The sequence below is a fragment of the Macrotis lagotis genome, chromosome 6 (genome assembly GCF_037893015.1).
Source record: "Macrotis lagotis isolate mMagLag1 chromosome 6, bilby.v1.9.chrom.fasta, whole genome shotgun sequence".
Classification (NCBI taxonomy): Eukaryota; Metazoa; Chordata; class Mammalia; order Peramelemorphia; family Peramelidae; genus Macrotis; species Macrotis lagotis.
The window spans coordinates 107,087,886-107,112,680 of NC_133663.1; the positions used below are offsets into that span (position 1 = coordinate 107,087,886).

Consider the following 24,795-nt stretch of genomic DNA (forward strand, 5'->3'; position numbering starts at 1 on the left):
TTGTTTGTAATTCTTTTCTACAATATTTGTAGGTTTTGCTAAATTAGCATACCTTAGAATATTTTATCATGCCATTCATGAGAATACTTTTTTTATACTTTAGATGTGTTATTCTTTTCACATTCAATATCATGATATTCATTATTCATAGCATTTTACGTATTAATTGATCTATACAGACTAGACAAGTCTATTCCTTGGAAGAATGCCTTTGTTATATGACTCATTATAGCATTTTGTTATAACAATAAATGCAATTTAATGGTATTAATTCAGAGAGATGTGATGCTATGGTACTTTAGTGAGGATGTAGTGAGTCTGTTGACTTAATGAATAGTCTAATATCTGAAACCACTGATGAATTGCTTACATATTATCACTTTTGTTATGGAGAAGCATGAAACTTTAAAGACAAGTAAACTATTTAAAGGAAATAAACAGTCTCAGCAGCATTTCTGTATCGACAGTGTAAAGGAGTTGAGATTGAGAAAAAAAGTTAGTACAACACCGAAATAGAAATATAGAATAGGCGTTCATTTTAAATATTTAAATTTAATAGTAAAGTTAATGGTAATTACCTATTAACACTATAACATTTAACTGGTCTATTGAACTGACAGATTTTTTTTCCAGGACATAATACATGCCTAATAAATATTACTAGCTCACAGTTTATGAAGTTTTCAGTGAATATGCTTATATTTGATGTTGATATCTTTTTCATCAACTCAGGGAATCCTTCTTTAATGTATTGCTTTTTTGAAATCATAAAAATTTAAAATTTGAGATTTGTAATTTGAAACCTATCTTCCAATAAGGTTAGTTGCTTATTATCCACATATTTTTATTTGATTTAATAGTTATATCTTATGATAAAATATTGGAAATGCGCTTTGACAGCATTGTGTATTAAAATAGAATCAATTTTGTAATGTCCTTTATTTGTAATTTACTAATATAAAACTATATTAATAGAAACTAATCTGTATTTTATGTGTTTTAATTTTTCTGTTTAGGAACCTCCATTATAGATACATTTGAGAGGTCCTTATATTCATCATAAAAAGTTTGTATTATTATTAATAGCCCAATCTTCTTTTTCTTTGGAAGAATCAAAGGTTTTAGTTTCAAAATAATGAAATGGTGCTTATTTTCATTTGTGTGACAAGGGTGTCACCCAGTGGCATCTTCAAGTTGTGCATCCCCACAGAATTCTTAACCATAATTTCCCCACAGAATTCTTAACCATAATTTCCTTACTTCTGAGAAGTATAACATAAGTATAATTTCAGTTTTGTTTCCAAGTTTAAAGTTTGTTTAAATGGATCTTTCTTTTGCTCATAGCCACTTCATTAAGATTTATTATTTCCTTTAAAAACAAAATTTACCTTATATTTTCTTAATCATAATTTTTTAGACAATCACTTTTTCTTTTAAAAATGTATTCCTTTTTTTTAATGAAAAGGTGTCTAATTTCTGACAGACTACCTCATTATTTGGGGCACCTAGGTGACTCAGTGGTTAGAATGCTAGATAGACCTGGTGCCAATAACATCTGAGTTCAAATGTGAACTCAGATTCTTATTAGCTATGTGACCCTGGATAAGTTACTTAACCCTGTTCACCTAAGTTTTCTGATCTGTAAAATGAGTGGGATAAGGAAATAGTAAATCATTTTTGTATCTTTGTCAAGAAAACTCCAAATGGGATTATGAAGAGTCTGACATGACTGAACAACAACAAACCCTATTTTATTAAATAAAAAATAGAAAAACAAAACTCTCATAATAAATATGCATAGTCAAGCAAAACAAATTCTCACTTTGGCTATGTTAAAATACAGTGTTCAGTCTGAGTCTTTTTGAAGAAGTGGGTAGCTTGCTTCTTCATTGGTCCTTCAAAATCATGACTGGTCATTATATTGATCAGAGTTCTTAAATCTTTTTTTTTTTTAAGTTTTTGCAAGGCAATGCAGTTAGGTGGCTTGCCCAAGGCCACACAGCTGGGTAATTATTAAGTGTTTGAGGTCAGATTTGAACTCAGGTACTCCTGACTCCAAGGCCAGTGCTCTATCCACTGCACCACCTAGCTGCCCCAGAGTTCTTAAAGCTTTTAAGGTTGCTTGTCTTTCCAGGTTTTTTATGAATTTCTTTGACACAATAATACTTTATTGCATATATATTATAATTTGTTTAGGATAAATCTCTTATTCTCAAAGGTCAAATATCTTGAGGATGTATAGGGAAAGTATTCTGTTTAGGTAGTAAAATGTAGAAATTTATTAAGTAAAAATGCAACAGATCATATTTCATACTTTCACACCACAAAAATAATTTATTCAGAACTAATGATGCTGTTGTAACTTTAGGTTACACTTGTAGCATTTCTTTCTAAAGGTTGCATTATACTTGTAGCATTTCTGTGTGAATTTGTAGTTTTTTTTAACTCAGTCTTTGTGAAGATGGTAAACTTTATGAAACCTACTTAAAAATGTTAAATTAATTTTTACTTCATTATAACAAATAAAATAGCAAGATTAGACCTACAATTAAAGTAGATTTTCTGTGGTAGTAATTTAATGTAAGATAGATGGATGATGGAAGTCATAAAAATAAAAAATTTAGAATCAATGACTATAAAGTCATTGTTAAGTAGAATAAATCTTTTTTTGAAAGTTGTTTGCAGGCTGCTTTCAGCAGAAGTAATCAAACTTTCAATTGTCATATGAAAGCATGCTAGAGAAATACAAATTAAAACAAATCTGTAATATCACCACATACATATCAAATTGACTAATATGACATGACACAAGGAAATGATAAATGCTGGAGAGGATATGGATGTGGAGAGGAATGGGATCTGCAAACTGGATAGACTTTTTATAAGAATGAATAAATGAGGGGTAGCTAGGTGGCATAGTGGATAAACACCGGCCTTGGAGTCAGGAGTACCTGGGTTCAAATGTGGTCTCAGACACTTAATAATTAACTAGCTGTGTGGCCTTAACCCCATTTGCCTTGCAAAAAAAAAACCTAAAAAAAAGAATGAATAAATGAATAAAACACTTATTATATGCTTATATGCCATGTACTGTTCTTAACCCCAAGATACAAATAGTAAAGTAAAAGTTGTTCTCATTCTAAGAAGGAAAAAAACATATAGAAGGTTTCAACTCCTAGTAGGATGGAAATGTTCCATGTTCCTTAGGTGCAGCAGCAGAGTGATAATAATGTCTCTTTAATGTTATTTCCACTGGTGAAATGATATCAGTTTCTGATATATTGATCCATTTGACAGTGTCAAGGATTTTGAAAACAGAAACTTTTTGTGGCTTTTCAGTCTCTTTTAGTTGAAGCACCTGCAATAGTTGCTGTACTGCATCAGCATAAAGGTAGCTAGATGGTACAGTGTATACTCAGCTTGAAATCCAGATATCCAGAGTACAAATGTGAACAAGTCAGCCTCCATCAGCTTGTCTTCTATCTCCCTTCAGAATGACAGAAACAGCCAGAATTCTGAGCCCAAGAATAGCAATGCTACTGATCCAGAATCCATTGCCTTCATCTTGGAAAGCAGCCCCTTGCAACTGGGAAGCAGTTATTGTTATTATTGATGTTGTTGTTCAGTCATTTTCAAATGTGTCTGGACAAATGTGAGTTGCCATTTCTACCTCCAGCTCATTTTACAGATGAGAAAACTGAAGTAAACAGGGTTAAGTGAATCATCCAGGGTCACAAAGCTAGTAGGTGTATCTGAGTTCACATTTGTACTCACTTATGTAAAATGAACCCCAACAAAATAAGCATCTTATTAAACAGTCAGATGCTGTTTTGATATGTATGTTCCTTGGGGAATAGCCAATGAAAATACTTGAGGCCCAGATACAGATTGGAAAGGTGGAAGGGTTTTTGAAGGACTTTAAAAACCCAAGAGAGGATTTTATATTTGATTGAGGAAATAATAGGAAACTCCTGGAGTTTATTGAATGGAGGTTGAGGGTGATATGGTTAGACAAGGGTAAAAGCATGTATTGGCAAGATGTACATTTTGGATAGTGAATGAATTTAGGAGAGTAATGGAATTTATTAAATGACATTTACTGTCTCTTGAGTCTGATTTGTAGTTCATTGGGAAACAACTAAAATTTCCTAAGAAAGTAGCTTAGAATAGTGTCAGAAGATAATATGAGCCTATGTCCATAGTTTAGTTTATTTGATTAGTTCAGTTCAACAAGGCTCTATTAAATTCCTACTTTATTCTGTGCACTTGCAAATATTCACTTTTTAATTGAGGAAATACTTAGCTGGAGAATTATGATTATGCTTAATCCATACATTGGATCATGAGGCAAAGAGAAAGCTGTTCAAGATTATAAGAGGAAGTATGTCATAAGAGGGATAATTTAAAATTTTTTACTTTTGAAAGGAAAAAATGCTTTTTCAATAAACAGCTTGTTTGAGCATTAAGATAAGGTGATTGCAAATCTTGTAATTTGAAAATAAAGTTAAATTTTAAAATATTAGTTCATTGAGTCTTGTGCAAAAATGCAGTTGGCAACTACATTTAGATTCCTGATATTTATTTATTAAGTAAAATATGTTCAAATGTATTTTTAGGTCAGAAGAATAATGATTAGATTTGGAATGCAGCTGTTCCAAAACCTTCACCAGGGATAAAAAAATTTATGTTTTTTTCTGGCTATTTTAGTAAACAAGACCTCTCTCAGATAAGTTTTCTCCTTAGTCTCCCTACTCTTGGGCACTCTTGACTCAGACTGCACATGGGAATTGATTAAAAAGCTCTAGTCACTTGGAACCTCTTTCTCAAAGTCCTTGATTACCAGCATGCCCAGGGATCAAATGCTATGACTCCAGTTTTTGGTTGCTTTCTCGTCTGATGACAACGGTAGTACTGATGAATATTGTTCTTCGATTTTTCTTATTTTTGCTTGAGTAAGAGTTTTCTTCTTGGCATTGCTTTTCATCTTTAAACAGATTTGGAGGATTTTCTTTTCATTTTTACAGCTTATTGATTTGTTAACTGATAATGTTAGGATTTTAAACATTTTCTAAACAATTTAAACTCCAATTTTAGCTGTTGAATAAATTTCTGTTTTAGTTCATTTCTACTTAATCCTTAATTTTGTGAAAAATGATCTGAGACTTGTGGAATCTCTCTAAGAAAGGTTTTCTTGATGGATATTTTTTGATTTATGGTATTAGAATGGCAATCCCTGCACTCTAAATCTCTTAAATGGAAGAGAAAGAGAGACTGTGTATGAGGTACATGAAATAACATTTTTTGTCTTTTTTTAAAAATATTTTTGAAAAGTATGTAAAGACATTGACAGAATATTTCCTTAATTTAGTAAGTTATATTTCTTCAGTTCTAAGAGTAGAATTGCAAAAGATACGTATTTGGGCTCTTAAAATATTTCCAGGGGAGTTCTCTATTTTTTAGCATACAACTTGCAATTAAACAGATTTGTGTACATATGTATGCATATCATTCAGCTAACAATATCTAAACCTAGTAAAATCTTATTTTTTTCCCCATTATAACTTCTACTTTTGAAATATTCATTTGTTTGGAGATTTCTTTCCTTGTGTGTCTTTTATAAAAGAGGTAGATAGATTCATTATCAAAGTCAGTTTTTTATTCAGTGAGGATTTTAACTAAAAACCTAATTCAGATTGTGGGGTTCCTTAAAATTAAATATTTAGTTCTATTAATCAGTGTGTGTGTATGTGTGGACATATTTTAGGTACAATCCAATGATACTATTATGTTTTCCATTTTTTTAATATCAAAATATCATTTTGCTCATAGTATGTTGAACACATTTAAGAAGTTACATTTTTAAATGTGTTACCTACTTTGCTGATATCCAGTTCATTAAAAAAAACACATAAGAGATAGAACATAGATTTTAAATATTTACTGAAAGACAGTATTATCATAGTAAAATAACAGAATATATCCATGGTTGTGGATAATCTTTTGAATATATAGTTTATTTATTATTTGGAACATAGAGAAATTGGCTAATGCTCACAGGAAATATATTAAAATGTCATGATTTAGTGTATAATAGTCTGATGAAGATTTTATATTAAATGCTATATTAAGCTTCATCCATTCTAAATATTAATGTATAATGTAGAAAGTCTAGTCACATAAGCTTTAAGAGGTAGTGTGGTGTAGTGAATTGGTCTCAAAGTCAGAAAAACCTGGGTTTAAATTCAACTTCAGACATGTACTGGGTGTTTGACCCTAAGTAATTCGCTTACCTTGAGACATCTTCCTGATGATTTAATTGATGAAATTTGCTTATCTGCATTGATTGAGGAAGTTTACTTCACTGGAAGTTTTATTAATGAAATTGCCAGTATGGATCAAGGAACATTACAAAGATTATTTTATTCTGTGATAAATACTAGGCAGGTTTTCTGTTTATGAGAGTTTTTGATTGTTCAGAACACTCTTACCTTCACCTCCCACTGTTTGCAGGGTCTTCTCCAGGTGTCCTAATCTGTGTCTTGCCCCCGGAGCCACATGACTCCAAATGAAGAAGGCTGCTGATTTTGCACAGCACCCCCTCATTTAAATCCAATTTACTTGTAAGTCATGACATCACCCCCCCCCCCCATGTCTTGGTCTTCTTGGAGAAGGAAGGACAAACAACAACAATGACAACAACAGGCTTCACCTCCTGAATGAGAACTTAATTCATGATTGTTTTCCCTTTTAATCAGTCTTCAGAATGACACACACACACACACACACACACACACACATATATGTATATATATACACACATATTTATATAACAAAGTTCCTCTTAATAATTTGTTGTTAAATACACTGTAAACAAGATGTGTATATATGATTCCTGTGAATGAATTTCTTTAAACAGTAAATGTCATTAGAATTGTTATAATAATTTCTTATGTCTACCTATTTCTGATATTTCAAGGCTAAGATATTCAGAAAAAAGTGATTTTTAACAAAGATGCCAAACTTAAGTAAACCAGTAAGTTGCAAATATTGTTTTCACCTTCATAAACTCTCCTATGTATTCCTTTCTTTCCACTCTCACAATCACCCTAATTTATTGCTGCTTACCTGGGCTCTTCCAATAGCTTCCTACCTATTCTCCTTGCCTTAAGTCTCTCCTGACTCCAATTCATCCTCTACACAGATGCCAGTGATTTTCTTAAAGTGTAGATGTGACCCAAAGTCTCCCCACTCTCATCCCTTTAAACTCTATTGATTCCCTGTTACACCCAAAATCAGATATAAACTCTGGCATTTAAACTAAGCTTTACAAGTTGGCCCTATCTTATCTTTTCAGTCCTTTAATATGTAACTCCCCTCTATGATCTAACCATGTTGGCCTCCTTGCTTCTTTCTCCTTCCATACCTTTGCAAGGATTGCCTCCCCCATGTCTGGAATACTTTCCTTTTTCATTTCTTAGAGTCCCTGACTTCCTTCAATTTTTAGTTAAGTATCACCTTGTACAATAGGAGGGTGTTCTCGGTATCCTCCAAATGCTAAATCTCTATCCCTATATGGAAGTATTGAATCTACTTTGCATGTGTTTTGTATAATACTATGTATATTGTCTCCTTTAAAAACTTGAAAACTGTTTGAGAGCAGAGATTGTGTGTTTTTCCTTTTTCTTTGTATTCCCAGAACAACTTGAGACCAAACTTGAAATTTAGGCAATAAAGGACTATAGGTTGATGTTATCATTGATGATGATATTCTAAGAAATATAACTAAAGGTGCAAACTAGTTAGCATGTAGGAATCACAGTCTAGTGGTGAGGCCACAAGGCAGAATTCTTGATTTCAGAAATAGTCAGATCCAGGAATCAGGAGTCCAAAAACTTGAGTTTGGAAATGAGGGTCAAATTTGGACATATGAGTTTATTAAAAATAGAGTGCAAGAGTTACCCTGAAAAATTACAAAAGAAAGCAAGATTTAAGTTTACAGCAATAAGAATATTAGAATAATCAGAATACTGTTTTTGATCCAGTTAGGGTCATCATTACTTCCTTTTATAGTGAGGTCTAACCATTAGCTTAGGTATGTAGACTGGTCCAGCCTTGAAAGTAGGAATAAAGTAGAATTAAGTATTTACACTTGATATTTCTCCAGGTAGTATAAGAATATAACATTTTGGGAACCTTTGGAGTGGAATTGAGTTATCAATCACACCAATCTTTCTGTCTGTCTCTTTTTTGGGGGCGGGGAGAAGTGGAGCAGTTAACTTGCCCAAAGTCACACAGCTAGTAAGTATCAAATGTCTAAGACTGGTGTTCTGACCATTGTACCATTTAGCTGCCTTCCTCTCTCCCCAAATTTGTCTCAACCAGTTTTTCATCTGTACCTTAAGTAAGATAGATTGTGTTAAAGTCATCAATTTTTTTATGTCAATTTACAAAAGAGATCAGATTAGAGTTTGTTTGCTCAACCACACAGTACTTTTTGGGCAGCATTATTATTTCACCTCTCTTGTTTTCCCTAATCTCCATTCCCTCTCCTATCACAAAAAAGAAAAACACAAATAGGCTTAGTTAGGTAAAACAAATTCACAGTTGCCATGTCCAAAAAGTTGTGCCTTTTCTGAATTGTGAATCTGTCACCTATCAAAAGATGGGAACCATGCTTTGTCATCATTCTTATGGGGTAGTAGTTATTCATTGCATTGATCAAAATTCTTAAGTCTCTCAATGTTGTCTTTATAATGTTTTTGTTGTTGTATATATTATTCTTTTGCTCCTGCTCCTTAGCAGCCACAAATACCTAAGACTTGGAAAGAAAATTTTGCTATTCCAAAGTTCTTTGTAATCTCAAATAATTGAACATCAGAAACTGGTATGGTTTTATCAATGAAAATGACATTAAAGAAGATGGAGAGCCATCTGTCTTGCTACTTGCTATTCTCTTTGGACAACTGGGCCTATCTTTTAATTTTTTTATTCTTTGGTTGATGCTGTCTGTATGTAAGTCATCCATCCTCAAAAATTAGTCACTCTTCAACTATACCTCTTGGAGAGTGAATAGACTGCCATATAGTACTAAATTCAGAAATTTAGAGAACACATTCCCCCTTCCCCCATATATTGGTTAGACCCTCTGTGCAGATTTTGTGGGAGGACATGCATGAGAGTTGATGTGAGAAGGCATAGTTCCTGCCCTGGTTATTTTTCTGTTCATTATTTAGATGCTTTCTGCTCATACTACTGCTTCTAAACTTATTTCATCTTTGCCTTCTGGATCTCATTGCCCAAGAATTATCTCCCCCACCCTCCCAACACCCACCACCTCACCTTGGCCAGGTCCTCTTCTCTTTTCTTCCCGGGATCTCTGACCTAGAACTGGGTACTGGAAACAAAGTTACCAATGTCCCTATCATAGTTTTATGGGGCTGGTTTTGGGAGAATCCCAGTACAGGTTTGGAATCTCCTTTTTTTCCCTAGTGCCCAATCTCTCCCTGAGTGGAGGAAGCCCACCCAGCTCCTGTTGTCAGCAGACCTTCTGTCTACCCTATGTTGACCTGAGCCAGACAAAGGACTCTGAATTTTTCAGAGTTCTCCCATTCTCTCTCTCTCTCTCTCTCTCTCTCTCTCTCTCTCTCTCTCTCTCTCTCTCTCTCTCTCTCTCTCTCTCTCTCTCTCTCATTTTGCAACACGATGGGGGTTAAGTCACTTGCCCAACCAAGTAATTATTAAATGTCTGAGATCTGATTTGAACTCAGTTCCTCCTCTTCTCCAGGGCTACTCTATCCACTGCACCACCTAGCTGTCCCCAGTGCAGTTTCTCTTTTTGGAGTTGTTTGGAATTTTGTTTTCTGCTACTATTCCTAGATGACTCTGTAACTCCCCCTCTCTCCTTGCATTGTACTTAGAATACCATTCCCCCTCCCCCCTCCCCTCCCCTTTATCTTTTGAATTTCTATTAATCTTGTAAAGTCCAACTCATGTGTTACTTCTTCCAGGAAGCTTTCTTTTTCAAACTTCAATCTGTTTAAAATTATTTAATATACTTAGCAATTTATGTTGAATTCTTATCCCTTTATGAGTTTATAAAACACTTAAAGACCTTGCTTGTTTAAACTTAGACTAATACTTGGCACAGTGTACATAATAGAGTCTTAATTACTGTTGTATTGCATAATATTTTTCTTTTCCTTGGTTGTCACATGCTACTTTGTAACTTCTTATATCCTTTTCTGTAGTATATCTTTTTTTTTTAAAAAATACTTGTTTAACTTTTTTTGCTGGATCTTTTTTATTACATTGTAAGCACCACAGTTTCAACAACCCTATTTTAATTATCTTTGTATATTCCCCATTGATTGGCACAGCATCTTGAATATAATGACTTAAGTAGTAGATGAATGAATTCATTCTATGCTAAGGAATATTCAATGTTCATTGTTCACATTAACTTTACAGTCTAATAAGATGGAGTTTTGGACTTTGGCTATGGAATAGAGTAATGGTAACTAGAATTTAAGATGATGAAATCTGCAACTTTAATCTCATTTACACCCTGCTTTTGTTAATTTTTCTAAGAGACCACACTCTCTGATCATTTTGCTGATTGCCTTTCCTCCTCACTCGATCTGACTCCTTCTAATAATCTATTTTTTTTTTGTTTTTGTTTTTTTAGATTTTTGCAAGGCAAATGGGGTTAAGTGGCTTTCCCAAGGTCACACAGCTAGGTAATTATTAAGTGTCTGAGACTGGATTTGAACTCTGACTCCAAGGCTGGTGCTTTATCCACTATGCCACCTAGCTGCCCCTTAATACTCTATTTTTTAAAATCAAATTGCCTGCCTATTGACTTGTCTTCTCAATATTTTTCCTCTCTCTGATTATTCAGTCTCCATGACCCAGTTATATACTCTTATTTTTGCATTCTTATTTTTTCTACTATCAACTTCCATTATGCTGTTTTTAACTTTTTTTCTTCCATTGTTGCAAATTGCAGTGTCCACAGTAAATCATTGTCACAAATTACTTTTAATTAAAAACAATTTATCACCTTTATGAAGATGGAATCTCAGTTTCTCAAGGTGGGGGGAGGCAATAGACATTAAAGGCTTTTTAATTTGGGAGAATTGGCCGATACTTACCTCTAAAATAGTCACCTCTACACTTATGAAATATTAATCTTCTCAGAGAAATCTAAAAAATAGAGCTCATATGATACTTTTGATTTGCAAAGCAAAGTATTAAAACAAATAATTCCTATTTCCCTCCCCTTCCTAAAAAAGCATTTAAGAAGGAATTCCTAATATCTTTTTTCTTTTTTTTCTAATATCTTTTTTCAACCAGCACATTTGCTTTAAAGATACTAAGAAAATTGTTCTCCCTGGCACACAGAGATAATTTTACTCAGGGTGCTTATGAAAATGACACTTAAGAGAACTACTGTGGGAAAGTAGCAAAAATAATCATTTTGGCTCAAAGATTAGTTAAATTTAGAAAGTTTGTATTACTAAGTTGTCTCCTTAGAGTTGGGTTCTTAACCTGGAGTCCATGAATTTATTTAAAAAATAAAAATAAAAAGCAAACACTTTAGGCAACTGCCTTTCTATATTGTTTGTTTCCTTTGTAGTCTTATTTATTTTATGCATTCAAAAAAAGTTATTTTGGGATCAGGGTCAAGGTTTCACCAGACAGCCAAAGGATTTAATTGACATGAAAAAGTGATATAGTACTTGATAAAACTTTGGCAAAGAAATATAAGTTTATTAATAAATTTATGTAGATAGAACTTGGATAATCCTATTGTTATTATTAGTTGCCATGATTCTTTGGGTCAGGATTCCTTAATCTTTTTTGTGCAGAGGACTGCTTTGGCAGGCTGTTGATAACCTCTGGACTCCTCAGAATAATGTCTTTACATACATAAAATATAACACATGGGCTTCTTTTTTTTTTTTGGTAGGTTTTTGCAAGGAAAATGGGGTTAAGTGGTTTGCCCAAGGCCACAAAGCTAGGTAATTATAAAGTGTCTGAGACTGGATTTGAACCCAGGTACTCCTGACTCCAGGGTCGGTGCTTTATCCACTGTGCCACCTAGCTGCCCCTAATACATGGGCTTCTAATGGAAACTAGTTAAACTGAAATGAAAATATGTTTTCCCCCAGTCAAGTTCTTGGATATTCGGAAATATGTCCCATGGAACACAGGTGAAGACCCTCTGCTCTAGTGAATGAACTGAGTAAAACCGGAATGTTGTTTTTGTCTTTCATAAACTCAGTTTACAATGGAATTTTATCTTTTGATAAAATGGACTACAATATGGTTTTTGATTGTTTTAATTTAATTATTGCCATATTAAGCAGTTTTGTTGGTTTTTTTTAACAGGTATCTTTCAGATGAAGGAATTGAAGCCTGCAAAAGTTCTCCTGACAAAGTCAATATAAATGACATCATCCTGATTGCCCTCAATGTAGGTTATGTTTATAAATTTTTCTGAAAGATTTTTCTGAATAAGCTACTTAAATCCTGATACTGAATTTAGGAATAATGAAACAAAAGATATAGGATTTCATAATAATAATCAACATTAATAGAGTGCTTTAGAGTTTGCAAGGTGCTTTATAAATATTACCTTATTTGATATCTTTAATGGAGAATGATTCTAATATTTTTAACTTGTTATGTACTTAATTTAGTATCTAACTCTTAAATCTCAGTGTCCAGTTTCATCAAGAATTTAATGATGTTTCTTGAACATATATTATGTAGAATACACTGACAAGAGGAAAATGTAGCAACTTAATTCTGAACCAGGTGATTAGTTATAGATGTAACATTGTAGATCTCTCTCTCTCTCATCTATCTATAGTGGGTTGAAACTAACTATACCAGTGCCATTTATTTGGTACTTATATTTAGAAGATATGCTAGGAAATGCCTCAAACTTTGATTTCTTCCCAAAAATTCTAGGATATGGAAAGGAAATTTAAAGAACCTGCATTTTGATCCTATTGGAATCAAACTGTTGTATTTTCACTAATACTCAGTCAGTAATGTTCCTGTATGTGTGGGCCATTATCTTTGTATTTCCACAAATTAAAAAGTGATAAATAAAATTTGGCAGCAAAATACATAAGGTTTTTGTCAGGTCTTCTGTTGCAAAAAAGGATGGAATAGAATTTCTGAATATAGAAGGGAAAATTTACTTTCAAATTAAAATATATAAAATTTAAATAAATAGCAAACCAAGGAAAAATTTTAGGATATCTTTTCTTTTATTAAGATTTTAAAGGAATAAGATTGCATAGTTACTTTTGAATCTTTATTTTGTAACCTATTTGATAATTTGCACAGCACCTTCTCACTTAAAATCAATTCATTTGTTTGTCATGATATCACCTCCCTAATGTCATGGTCCTCCTCTAGAATGAAGGACTAATAACAACAGCAACTAAATATCTTGCTCCTTCCCCTTCACCTATTAATTTTCTTTAATTAATTAATTAATTAATTTCCTTTTATTCTGTTCTTAATTGCTATTCTAGTTTCTATTCATCATCTTTTAACTAATAAGAAGCAGTATAAAGCAAGTTAATTATCATACCAAGTTCTTATTTTTAAGTCACCTTATGTATTTAAATAATTTTATTCCTCTAGTTTCTTCCCTACTCCCCATTTCTTATAGTTCAATCCAATTATTGCTATTTTCTTAGATTTAACATCAAAACAAAGGACCTGCATGATGAAGATTGTATTTGGAAAACTTTTTATTTATTTACTATAATTTATATGTATTTGGTGTTATGTATGCCCTAACATTGCATTTTCTTTTTATGAATAGACCTGCACCACTAATTACTGTTCACTAGTGTGTGTGTGTGTGTGTGTGTGTGTGTGTGTGTGTGTGTGTGTGTGTTTTGCTGTTTTTCACATAGGTGGTTTTTTCCATAAGTTGTTTAAACTTCTGAAATATAATGGTAACATAATAATATCCCATTATAATAAATACCTTAATACCTTCTTTTTCCATAGATTTTGTTTTGTGCTCTGTGCATATAGTGTGGATCTCTCAATCCAACATGGCTTGGAATATGAATTTCATCTGTTATTATGTGTGAATTTTATAATAGCTTATCTGTAATTAAATATACAGAATAACCACCTGAATTTCTTATCTACTTGTGTGTAATAGTTTGAATTAGATTATTGACCTATAGCAAGATTGAAAAGTAGAGCTATTTTCTGAAACTCTGGTAGCTTTCTTATAGACCATATTAAAATCCTGTTCAAAGATTTGTCAAATTAGCTTCTTTTCTCATAATCACCCTTTTTGGTGTATTTCATAGCCTTTCTGTGGAGAGAAGTTATTTTAGACTATATACTCAATACATATTTGTTTTCCTTTTGGTCTAGTATCTTATAAAGAACTTTAATCCTTTATTCTTTTTTTTTTTTTTTTTTTTTTTTTTTTTTTTTTTTTAGTTTTTGCAAGGCAATGGGGTTAAGTGGCTTGCCCAAGGCCACACAGCTAGGTAGTTATTAAGTGTCTGAGGCTGGATTTGAACTCAGGTACTCCTGACTCCAGGGCTGGTGCTCTATCTACTGCACCACCTAGCTGCCTTTAATCCTTTATTCTTGTTGTCAGTTTTAAATTTAGTTTTCTTTTCTGATTCTAGTTTAATGATATCTTTTTTATTTTAGACAGATTTGAGAACCATTGGCAAGAAATTCCTCCCCAGTGACATTAATGGTGGAAAGGTGGAAAAGGTAACCCAGAATATTAAGAATGTTTTTATTCTAATGAAGAGAATTCAAGATCATTTGAAGGATTTGGGGATGTTTAGCTTTTTCTTATTTCAAATTTTTCAATATTGCTTTCATATGGAAAAATTCATATGGCAGAAAATTGAAAAGTTTAATTTAAAAGATGTCCTTTAAATACAGTTTTGAAGAAAAGAAGGGTTTGTGAGAGGTGGAGTAAAGTCTGCATGAGTTCCAGGTGCAGAGAACTGTCAGTTGAAGTGTTTGTGTGAAGAACAACAAGGTCATTTTGACAAGACTGTAGCATCTGGAAAGAGGAATAGTAAATAAGACTGAAAAGGTGTTTTAGTATAGGTTGTAGAGGACTTTGGAAGTTAAACAGAGGAATTGTTACTTGATCCTAGAGGCAGCAGAGGGATTCTTTGGAGATTATTATGTAGAGGACTAACCCAGTAAAAATAGCTTTGACAACAGGGAGAACAAGGAAAATCAGGGTGAAAGCTAGGTGAAAGTTAGGTGAAAAAGTGATGAAGGCCTGAATTACCATGGCTATAGTTTGAATAATGAGGGGGAAACAGTTGCAAGTGATATTATGGAGGTTTGTTAAATTAACATGTAATATAATGTATTATAATAGTTATTGTCTTATTTTTTACTAGTCTATAGACTTGGAGAGCAGGAACTATTTCATCTAAATCTTTGTGTCTTTTTGAATAATATGTTGGACAGCTAAGTACTTAATGTTTGTTGAATGAATAAAATAGGCTGATAAATATACAAAATACACAAAATGTTATAAACTATTAAATTTTTGTAATTATACCTTTATTTTTGATTCTCTATTATGATCATCTGTCTTATTTTTGATTCATCTAATATGATCACCTCTCTTATCTGATAGCATAAGAATGTAAGAAAATAGAAGAGAATATTAGAGTAAAGCTATTAGTGCATTGAAAATGGTGTACTTTCCACTCTTTTCCTATTTTGGAGCATTGAACATCTTTTTTTTTGTAGTCTTACTTTTTTTTCCATTTTGATTGTATCTCATGTTGCCAGGATACTGATAAAAATTTTATCATTTATGTATCTTGAATATGCTTTCTTGTGTACATATTATATTTTTTCATTAGAGTATCAGGTCTTTGAGGTTAGGGGCTGCTTTTTATTTTCCTTCATAGTCCCAGACCAGTGCCTGACACATCACGAGGGCTTTATAAATGCTTATCAATGCAACAATTTTTCTATTTAATTTTTCATGTCATTTGAATATTTATGTGAGATAATTTCAAATAAATATTTCCACATATGCCCTTTTTGTATTTTGTAAATTTGTCAGCAATTAAGAAATTATCAAAGGTAGATTAAGATAGGGATAGAGACTTATTTTATTAGTATAGGTGAAGTGAGAGAATTTCTTTTACCAATGTTGAAATATTTTTATATGAGGAAATTGACACTTGGAGAAATGAAATGATTTGCCCAGAGTCACTGAGATAATAAAAATTCAGCCAGACTTTGGATCCACATCTTTTAATTCTTTCCACAACTTCATGTTGCTTTTGTGCTTTCTGACTGTGTAGTATGATGGAGGTGCACACTGGCACTCTGCAGTTGATAGATTCACAGTTCCCTTTAGCATTGGAGAAGCCAACCTAACCTGCCCGGGGTCCTACAACCAATATGTGCCAGAGGGGACACTTGAACCTAGTCTTCCAGTGATTTGGCACTAAAGCTAACTACCACCCATAATACCACCTGCCTCTCAGTATCACATTTTAGTAAAACGTGACAGGGTTTCTAACTTAAATGAAGCATTTTTAACCTTTTAAAACATTTTGGGATGTTATATCTTCTACATAACCTTTTTTAAAAAAAAATATTTCTATACTCAAACCAAAGAAGTTACAGCTCCTTAGGCTTAGGGGAAAGACAGGAAGGGTTTAGATGTCTTATAGGCTTGTTTGGCATTAATTAGTACTAACAAACTTAGAATAGAAGAATATATATTTAGTTCCCAAATACTAAAATATTTCTTTATTTCCCTCAGAGAGTTGGAAGATACTTTGAGTAGTCATCTCACCTATTATTTGAAGTTCAGGCATATGAGAATATAACCTATTGTTAAAGATACCTAGAGAAATGGATTCTATAACTTCCTTTAGTAATCCGTCATAATATTCAACAACACTGAATATCATGAAATTTTTATTATATTTTATCTAAATTCTTCATGATGCATTTTTTAAAAAAATATTTATTTATTTATTTTTGGATTTTACATTTTTTCCCCTAATCTCGCTCCCTCCCCCTACCACCCACAGAAGGCACTCTGTTAGTCTTTACATTGTTTCCATGCTATACATTGATCTAAATTGAATGTGTTGAGAGAGAAATCATATCCTTAAGGAAAAAAAATAAAATATAAGAGATGGCAAAATTTCATAATAAGAGTTTTTTTTAATGGTCTTTGTTCAAACTCCACATTCTTTCTCTTGATGCAGATGGTATTCTTCATTGTAGATACCCCCAAATTGTCCCTGATTGTTGCACTGATGGAATGAGCAAGACCATTAAGATTGATCATCAACCCCATGTTGCTATTATGGTGTACAGTGTTCTTCTGGTTCTGCATATCTCACTCAGCATATGATACATTTTAAAGTATACTATCTCTTGTTTTATCTTAGGGTGAGATAGAGAGCAGCAGACTATTTTTCTTTATTAAATAACTTCATATACTTTGAGACTCATATATTTCGATAATTTTCTCCATCTTCCAAGCATTTTTTTCTAATTAGTTAAACAACTTCTTGAACTTGAACTAGCATTTATTTTGGAGTCTTTTATTCATATTCCTTGCTCTTTAAAGTTCACTCACAGTCTCAGTATTTCTGACAGATTGTATGTAGACTTTCTAATCTACAGAATCTAGAGGATGGAATAACTGTGACTATATCCTATAGTACTGCTTTTCAGATTGATCAAGTAAGTCTTAGTGAATACCAGTGTTGGCTTTTATAATTTCAGTACTACAATGCTTAGTTCATCTGCACCAAACCTTATCTTTCTAATTACTCTTTTTATTACTACTTAGGTAAAATATTCTTACTTAAGAAGCAATGTAAAGAAATAGAAACTTTCATTAATATAAATTTAAATTGACTTTAACATAGATTTTGTTTAAGTTTGTTCCTTCCAACTGTTTCCTTTATCAACTATTATCCTGTAATAAATGATAGTAATAGAGAGAATGTCCTAGGTAGAGGGGTTTTTTAAAATACAAATACTATAAGGTACTCTTTCATTTTTCAGACTTTTAATATGAGTAAATTTAATATGTGTAAATATTAATCTGCAGAAAAACTAGTCTTGTGTTATCTGATAACTTCATTAGTAATAATGTTGATACATGTGTGTATCATTTTTAGATTTTCTATTTTTTTCTGTTTTTTTTTTTGCTAAAGCTCATCAAGGTAGATATTTCGAATGATATACTCATTTTACTAATGAGGAAACTGAGGCTTGAAAAGTTGTGACAAATTTAGCCACCAAGAAACCATGACTCAAACCTGTTTTAGTCTTCCAATTCCAAGTTAGTTTTCTTCTGTCTAAACTTCAGGGTTAAGGAATTTTTTGGAATAGGCACATGGTTGGTGCTCTGTATTTTTTTTTAAGTTTTTTTTTTTGCAAGGCAATGGGGTTATGTGACTTGCCCAAGGCCACACAGCTAGGTAATTATTTTTTTTTAAGTTTTTGCTAGGCAGTGGGGTTAAGTGGCTTGCCCAAGGCCACACAGCTAGGTCATTATTCAGTGTCTGAGACCAGATTTGGACCCAGGTACTCCTGACTCCAGAGCCGGTGCTTTACCCACTTGCCACCTAGACGCCCCCAACAGCTAGGTAATTATTAAGTGTATGAGGTCAGATTTGAACTTAGGGCCTCCTGACTCCAGGGCTGGTGCTCTATCCACTGTACCATCTAGCCGCCCCTGAAAGTATTTCTTAAGTTGAATTATACTGAATTGATTAGTGCAGTGCAGTTTCTTCAGTAACATTAGAGTTTATCTTCTTTAGAGTGTTGGATTAGGCCCTTTTGAATTGATTTATGCAGTGTAGTTTCTTCAGTAACATTAAGAGTGTTGGATTAGGCTCTTTCTAAGGCCTCTTGTAGATCTAAAATTCTCTGATTTTATGTATATAAAAAAGTAGAATGTTCTGGGAATGTGTGATGTGTCTTAATTCTATAATACACTATAAAACCTTGGTGCTATAGGAGAGAAAGTGTGATAAATTCTTGAATATGATTTTTAACAATGAAAAATTTTATTTGCTCCAGTTGGTAAATAATAGAAAAGAGGTCTCATAATTAGAAATGTTATAACTTGTCCATTATAGTTCTAGTCTTTGTAGCTCTTAAACTTGAGAGTTGGCCTCAGCCATTTACTGGCTCTCTTTCTGTGATCCTGGCTAGGCAAGTCACTTAACCTCTTTTGCTTCAGTTTCCTTATCAGTAAAATAAGTTGGAGAAGAACATGGCAAACCACTCTAGTATCTTTGCCAAGAAAACCCCAAATGGGGTCATGGAGAGTCAGACATGACTGAAAACAGCTGAAAAACAATTGAATCCCTATCTCAGTAGCTACAGTAGCTCTTCCAAATCTTTTCATTCTTTTTTAAAATCTCAGTGATTCTTTCTTTTACCCTCTCAGTTGAGAACCTTGCTGAGAGGCTCATATTATCATATTCCCTGAAAAACTTAAAGCCAGTCACCAAGAGCTCCTTTTTTTTTCACCTCAGTTCAAATCACCTGGATGCTTCTACCATTCTCTTCTTTACCACTGTCTCACATGAAGAAGTAGACCTTTTTCTTGCTAACCACCTCTACATACCCAAGCGTCTCATTCTATCCTGTCATCTTCCCCAGATAGCCTTCTCTATCATCCCCATTCACTCACTTATCTTTATTATTTCCTTTTTTTACTGGCTGCTTCCATACTACCTACTACAAACATGTTCATATCCACCCCATCCTCAAAAGACTCATTCAATCCAACCATCTCAATTCACTGTCATAGCTTTTATCCTTTTGTGGTTAAACTCTTTGAGAAGTCTGTCTACAATAGCTGTCACGACTTCCTTTTCTTTCACTTTCTTAACTTTGGTACAGTCTGTCTTCAGACCTTATCAAACAACTGGAACTACTTACTCTCTTCAAAGTGATCTACTACTAATTATCTCTTTATTGCCAAATCTAAGTGTTTTCTCAATTCTCATGCTTTACTTCTCTGCAGCTTTTGAGCTAGCTAAACATTTTCTTTTTGATACTCTTATACCTTAATTTTTGTTATACATTTCTCTCAGTTTCCTGCCAAGCTGTCTGACCACTCCTTAGTTTTCTTTTCTGGAATGCCATATAGGTCATACTCACCAATTGTTGTCTCCCAAGATTCTATCCTGGGACCACTTTTCTTCTTTATCATTTTACTTAAGTTATATCATCAGTTCCCATGGTTTCAATTAATCACCTTTGTGCTGATGATTCTCAGATCTATTTTTCCAGTCCTAATCTCTCTAGCCCTTTGTTCCCAGATGTCTATTAGAATATCTCAAACCTGTCTGTCTAGTAGATGTTTGAACTCAGTTTGCTCAAAACTGAACTCATTATTTTTCTCCATAAATCTTCCCCCTTTCCAAACAAAGCTGCTCCTGTTGAAGGTACTACCATTCTCCCAGCTACCTAGTCCTGTAACTTAGATGGTGTTCTCAGTTCCTTACTCCAATTTACCTCACATTTATTATCTCTTGCTCTAACTTGTTGATTTTTAACTTCATAACGTCTCTCACATTTGTCCCCTTCTGTACCCTGACACTACCCTTGTACCAGACACTCTATACTCTGACACAACCTGGCTTACTTCATGCCCATTAACCATTGACTGTTGTTTGGTCTACCTGCTTCAAGGCTCTTCTTGCACTAATCTACATCCACTCAATTGCCAAAGTGATCTTCTAAAATCTCAGAATTAACCATGTGTTGTTCCACCTAATCAATAAACTCCAGTGCTTCCCTTTAGCTCCAAGGATCAAATATAAAATCCTTTCTTTGTTTTGGAAGGCCTTATTACACCTTCTAGACCATTTTCTAATGTTCTTACTCTTTATTCTGTACCCCAATTCTGCCCCACATACTCTTCAATCCAGTGACACTGTCATAGTCTTATGGAGGGAATGTTCTCCTTCTTCTCTGTCTCCTTCTTTCCTGACTTTGAGCTCCCAGCTAAAATTCTACCATTTTAAGGAAGTTTTTCCCTTTTATTTTAATTTTAGTGCCTTCTCTGTTTTAATTATTTATGGTTTATCTTCTGTATAGCTCATTTGTTTAAAGTTATTTACATACTGTTTTCCTCATTAGATTGTAAATTTCCTGAGAGTAGGGATGGTATTATGTTTTTCTTTGTATCTTTAGCACCTAGCAGAGTACCTGACACATGGTAAACTTTTAATAAATGTTTACTGACTGGTCAAAAAATTTTTAGCCAGGTGGAACTTAATATCCTTAAAAAAGCAGCTTTAATTTATAGTAAATTTTTCTTTTGAAACCAAAATCCATGACTCTTTTACCCTAGTTCTTCCTTCTAAAATCATACTGAAGAAATTTGTTCTCTTTCAGATGATTCCCATTTGCATATTTGAAGGCAACTATCATGCTTCTTGTCATCTCACCACCAAGATTACAATTATTACATGAAAATGTATTTGTAACTTTCTTTTATGGACTATTAATATGAGAACTGAATTTAAAAGGTTATAGTAAAGGTCTTTATTTAAATGTTCTAGAAAGAGACTTAGATATGTGGAAGATTATTCAGAAGAGAGCATTTGAATATAATTAAAAGCTTGGTAAAGTACTTAAGAAGACTGACAATTTAAGGATTCTGTATTATTTGCTTTTATGAATTCAAAATTTTATTTAAGATAGGGATGGTTAGCCTTTTTGTTATCTTTAGCAATCTGAAAAAACCTATAGACATTTTCTCACAATAATATTTTTTAATGCATAAAAATACGTATTATAAAAGAAATCAATTATATTGAAAAAGTTACCAAATTTTTTTTTAAAGTTCATGATAAGAATTCTTGACTTAAGGTATAAAATCATAAAATGATGCTAAATACTTAAAAAGCCTGTCATGAAAAAAATACATTACTTGAAAAAAATTACACATCTAAAAGAACTAAACATTCTATTATACTTGTTTTTACAGCAATAAATGTCCTAACCAGGATGAACTGTTAACTGTTTTTTAAAGTATTTTAAGACTAGCAGATAATGTGTAGAAAATTGAAAATTTGGTTATTTAAAAAATTCATCACAGTAAGGGTACTTAGTTTACTTGTATGAATCCTCCTACACTACTACTGTATACTTAAATTCATTATGAGAAATTAATGTAACATATCCATTGTCCTCAAAGTATGGGTATTACCAGTATCAGCCACAAGATGGCTTTGTTGCCTTAAAATTAAAAGTTAGCACACTTATTCTGAAGATGTTTTTGTGAATTCGTTTAAAGAAGATACAAAAACTTTTCTTGTATATTTTAGATAAGGTTCTATGAATTTGTTAGGTTACCACAGGTTTCTGTTGCTTTTTAATTCTTCATGTCAAATAACACTTTCACTATTTTACTAGAGAATTTTAATTCTCTATTTTAATGAAATGTTGAACACATTGTCAGTGACATATATTGTTGAACATTAAGTTGTAGCTACCTATTAGTTTAATTTTTATTATTAGTAACATTTATATGTTCAGTATACAGTATATAGATGCTCAATATTTTGTTGATTAAATCTAAAAACTATCTTTCACAGAATAGCAGGGTTTTAATCAAAGAGAATATTAAGGAAGAGATGCCTTTTTAAAAAAATAGTATTTTACCATTGACAGGACACCTTCTATACATTTTCTTATTTGATTCTCAAAACACTCCTATGTTATCTCTTTTTCATAAACATGGAAACTCTGGTCCTTGACCATACAATTATTAAATGATGGAAACAGAATCAGAAGCCAGATTTTTTTGACTCCATATGTTACCGTACTGTAATGCCTCTCAGTTGAGAGGTTACCACTGCTTGGAATTCTCTCATTTTTTTCTCTTTTTACTAGCTATACCATCCTTGAATGTGAGCCTAATATGTATTATGCTTGAATTTTACTTTAGAATGTTGCTGCCTTTAAAAAAAAATCCAATTTTCATGGAGTTATAGACTTTGTAAAGATCCAAAATCATATTGTCTATTCTCAGTACTTGGCATAATGACATATTCTTAAATTTCTAAGGGACAAGGACTTTCATGATCTTTTTTCAGTAAGTGTTTTTCACCAACTTTATAGTAAGAAAAATCTCCCTTTACTGTTTTTTAGTCTAAAATATCTTGAAACTTCTTCAAACCTTTTCTCAAAAAAATTTGACTAATACTTATCTGTTTTCTCTTTGACTCTAGTTTATTATTTACTGCATCAGCCTCTATCTTATTCTTTTAGGGCTGTGAAGGATCAGAGGAAACATCAGTGGGGTAGTAAGCAAGAGAGGGAAAGTGAAGATGTTTGGCAGCTGCTGATTGGCAGAAACGGCTAGACAGTTTTTGCTATTGGATCTTTTTCCTATTTTTGATATAATTTATGAACATTTGCTGACATATCTTGCTGAGTGGCTTGACCATATTAGCTATTTTCTCTCAAGTCTGGGCATAAAAGTGTTAAGTGAGTCCAGAGTAAATCATTAGATCAGCAGAACCTCTACTTCGTAATTCAGTAAGTTCCAAATTGTGTCTAAATATATTAGGTTATTAGGATACAAGAAAAACAACAAAGCAGCCTGTACTATCATTATATATATATATTTTTAGGTTTTTGCAAGGCAAAAGGGGTTAAGTGGCTTGCCCAAGGCCACACAGCTAGGTAATTATTAAGTGTCTGAGACCAGATTTGAACCCAGGTACTCCTGACTCCAGGGCCGGTGCTTTATCCACTACGCCACCTAGCCGCCCCTTGTACTCTCATTATATTACATTTCATTGGCATCTATACATAATGCTGTATAGCCTTTTAATTTCTGGGGACTTGACACTAGTCAAAATTCCATTTACTAAGCTCATGAACTTATAAGTATTCTTAATTGCATCTTGGTATAAATTAATTCTTATTTTCAGTTAAAAAAACTCCTGCTTAAGAATGAGCTTATTGATATTTCAGATATTTGTTTTTAAATTTAAATTTGTATTAGGATCTTAATATCAACAAACATAAATATTTTAATATATATAGAGAAGAATGGAAAATAAGATCGGAAGTGAAACTGGGAAGTGTTCATTAAATTTAATATGGTAGTAAGAAAACAGTCTTGCTTCTCTCCCCTTCCCTTTTTGAATTTCCTTTTGCTATTTTTTTAAAAATGGTTTCATTGATACACTTTTTTGGTTTCTAATTACTCTTCATTTTCAAAGAGGATCAAGTAATATCATGATATTGGTGTCAGGGTACAGTGTGTTTTGCTGTGACTGATTAGTCCAGTACTAGTTTAGAAGACTGCCACAGATTGGACACAAATCATCTGTTTGGGATGGAGATATCTTTGGATCTGTATGGCTCATATGTCCTTTGTGCTGTGGTAATTCTTCTTTGCCTTCTTGGATGCAAATGAGGAAATTACCTTTATCAATTAAGTCAATGTATTCTTTGCAAGTTATGGTCTTCTGGAGTTGTGTAAGTAGTTCCTGAACTGTGGTCTAGGAACTTCTGGGGTTGCCTTTCAGGATATTTGCAAGTTCAAAATCATTATAATAGTACAAAGATGTTTATATTTGTAATAGTAAATATCAATAGATATAACCAACATTAAGCAAAACTCTTGGTGAGTATGGGCATCCTCACTACAGACATCATCTAATAAAATCCCCTCATTATATAAAAGAAAAAAATGAAGTCTAGGAAGTTTTAGTAATTTGTCAAGGTCACAGA

General features: G+C 32.8%; 1 protein-coding gene across 2 annotated transcripts in view; it reads left to right on the top strand.

The window, feature by feature from the left end:
• Positions 1-24,795, top strand: part of TDRD3 (tudor domain containing 3) — a 274,471-nt gene that overhangs the window by 37,221 nt on the left and 212,455 nt on the right. For both annotated transcript variants that reach the window (XM_074191787.1, XM_074191786.1), the window contains exons 2-3: positions 12,391-12,475; positions 14,707-14,772. In XM_074191787.1, coding sequence (XP_074047888.1) covers positions 12,391-12,475; positions 14,707-14,772 — 151 coding nt within the window. The remainder of the gene's footprint in view (positions 1-12,390; positions 12,476-14,706; positions 14,773-24,795) is intronic.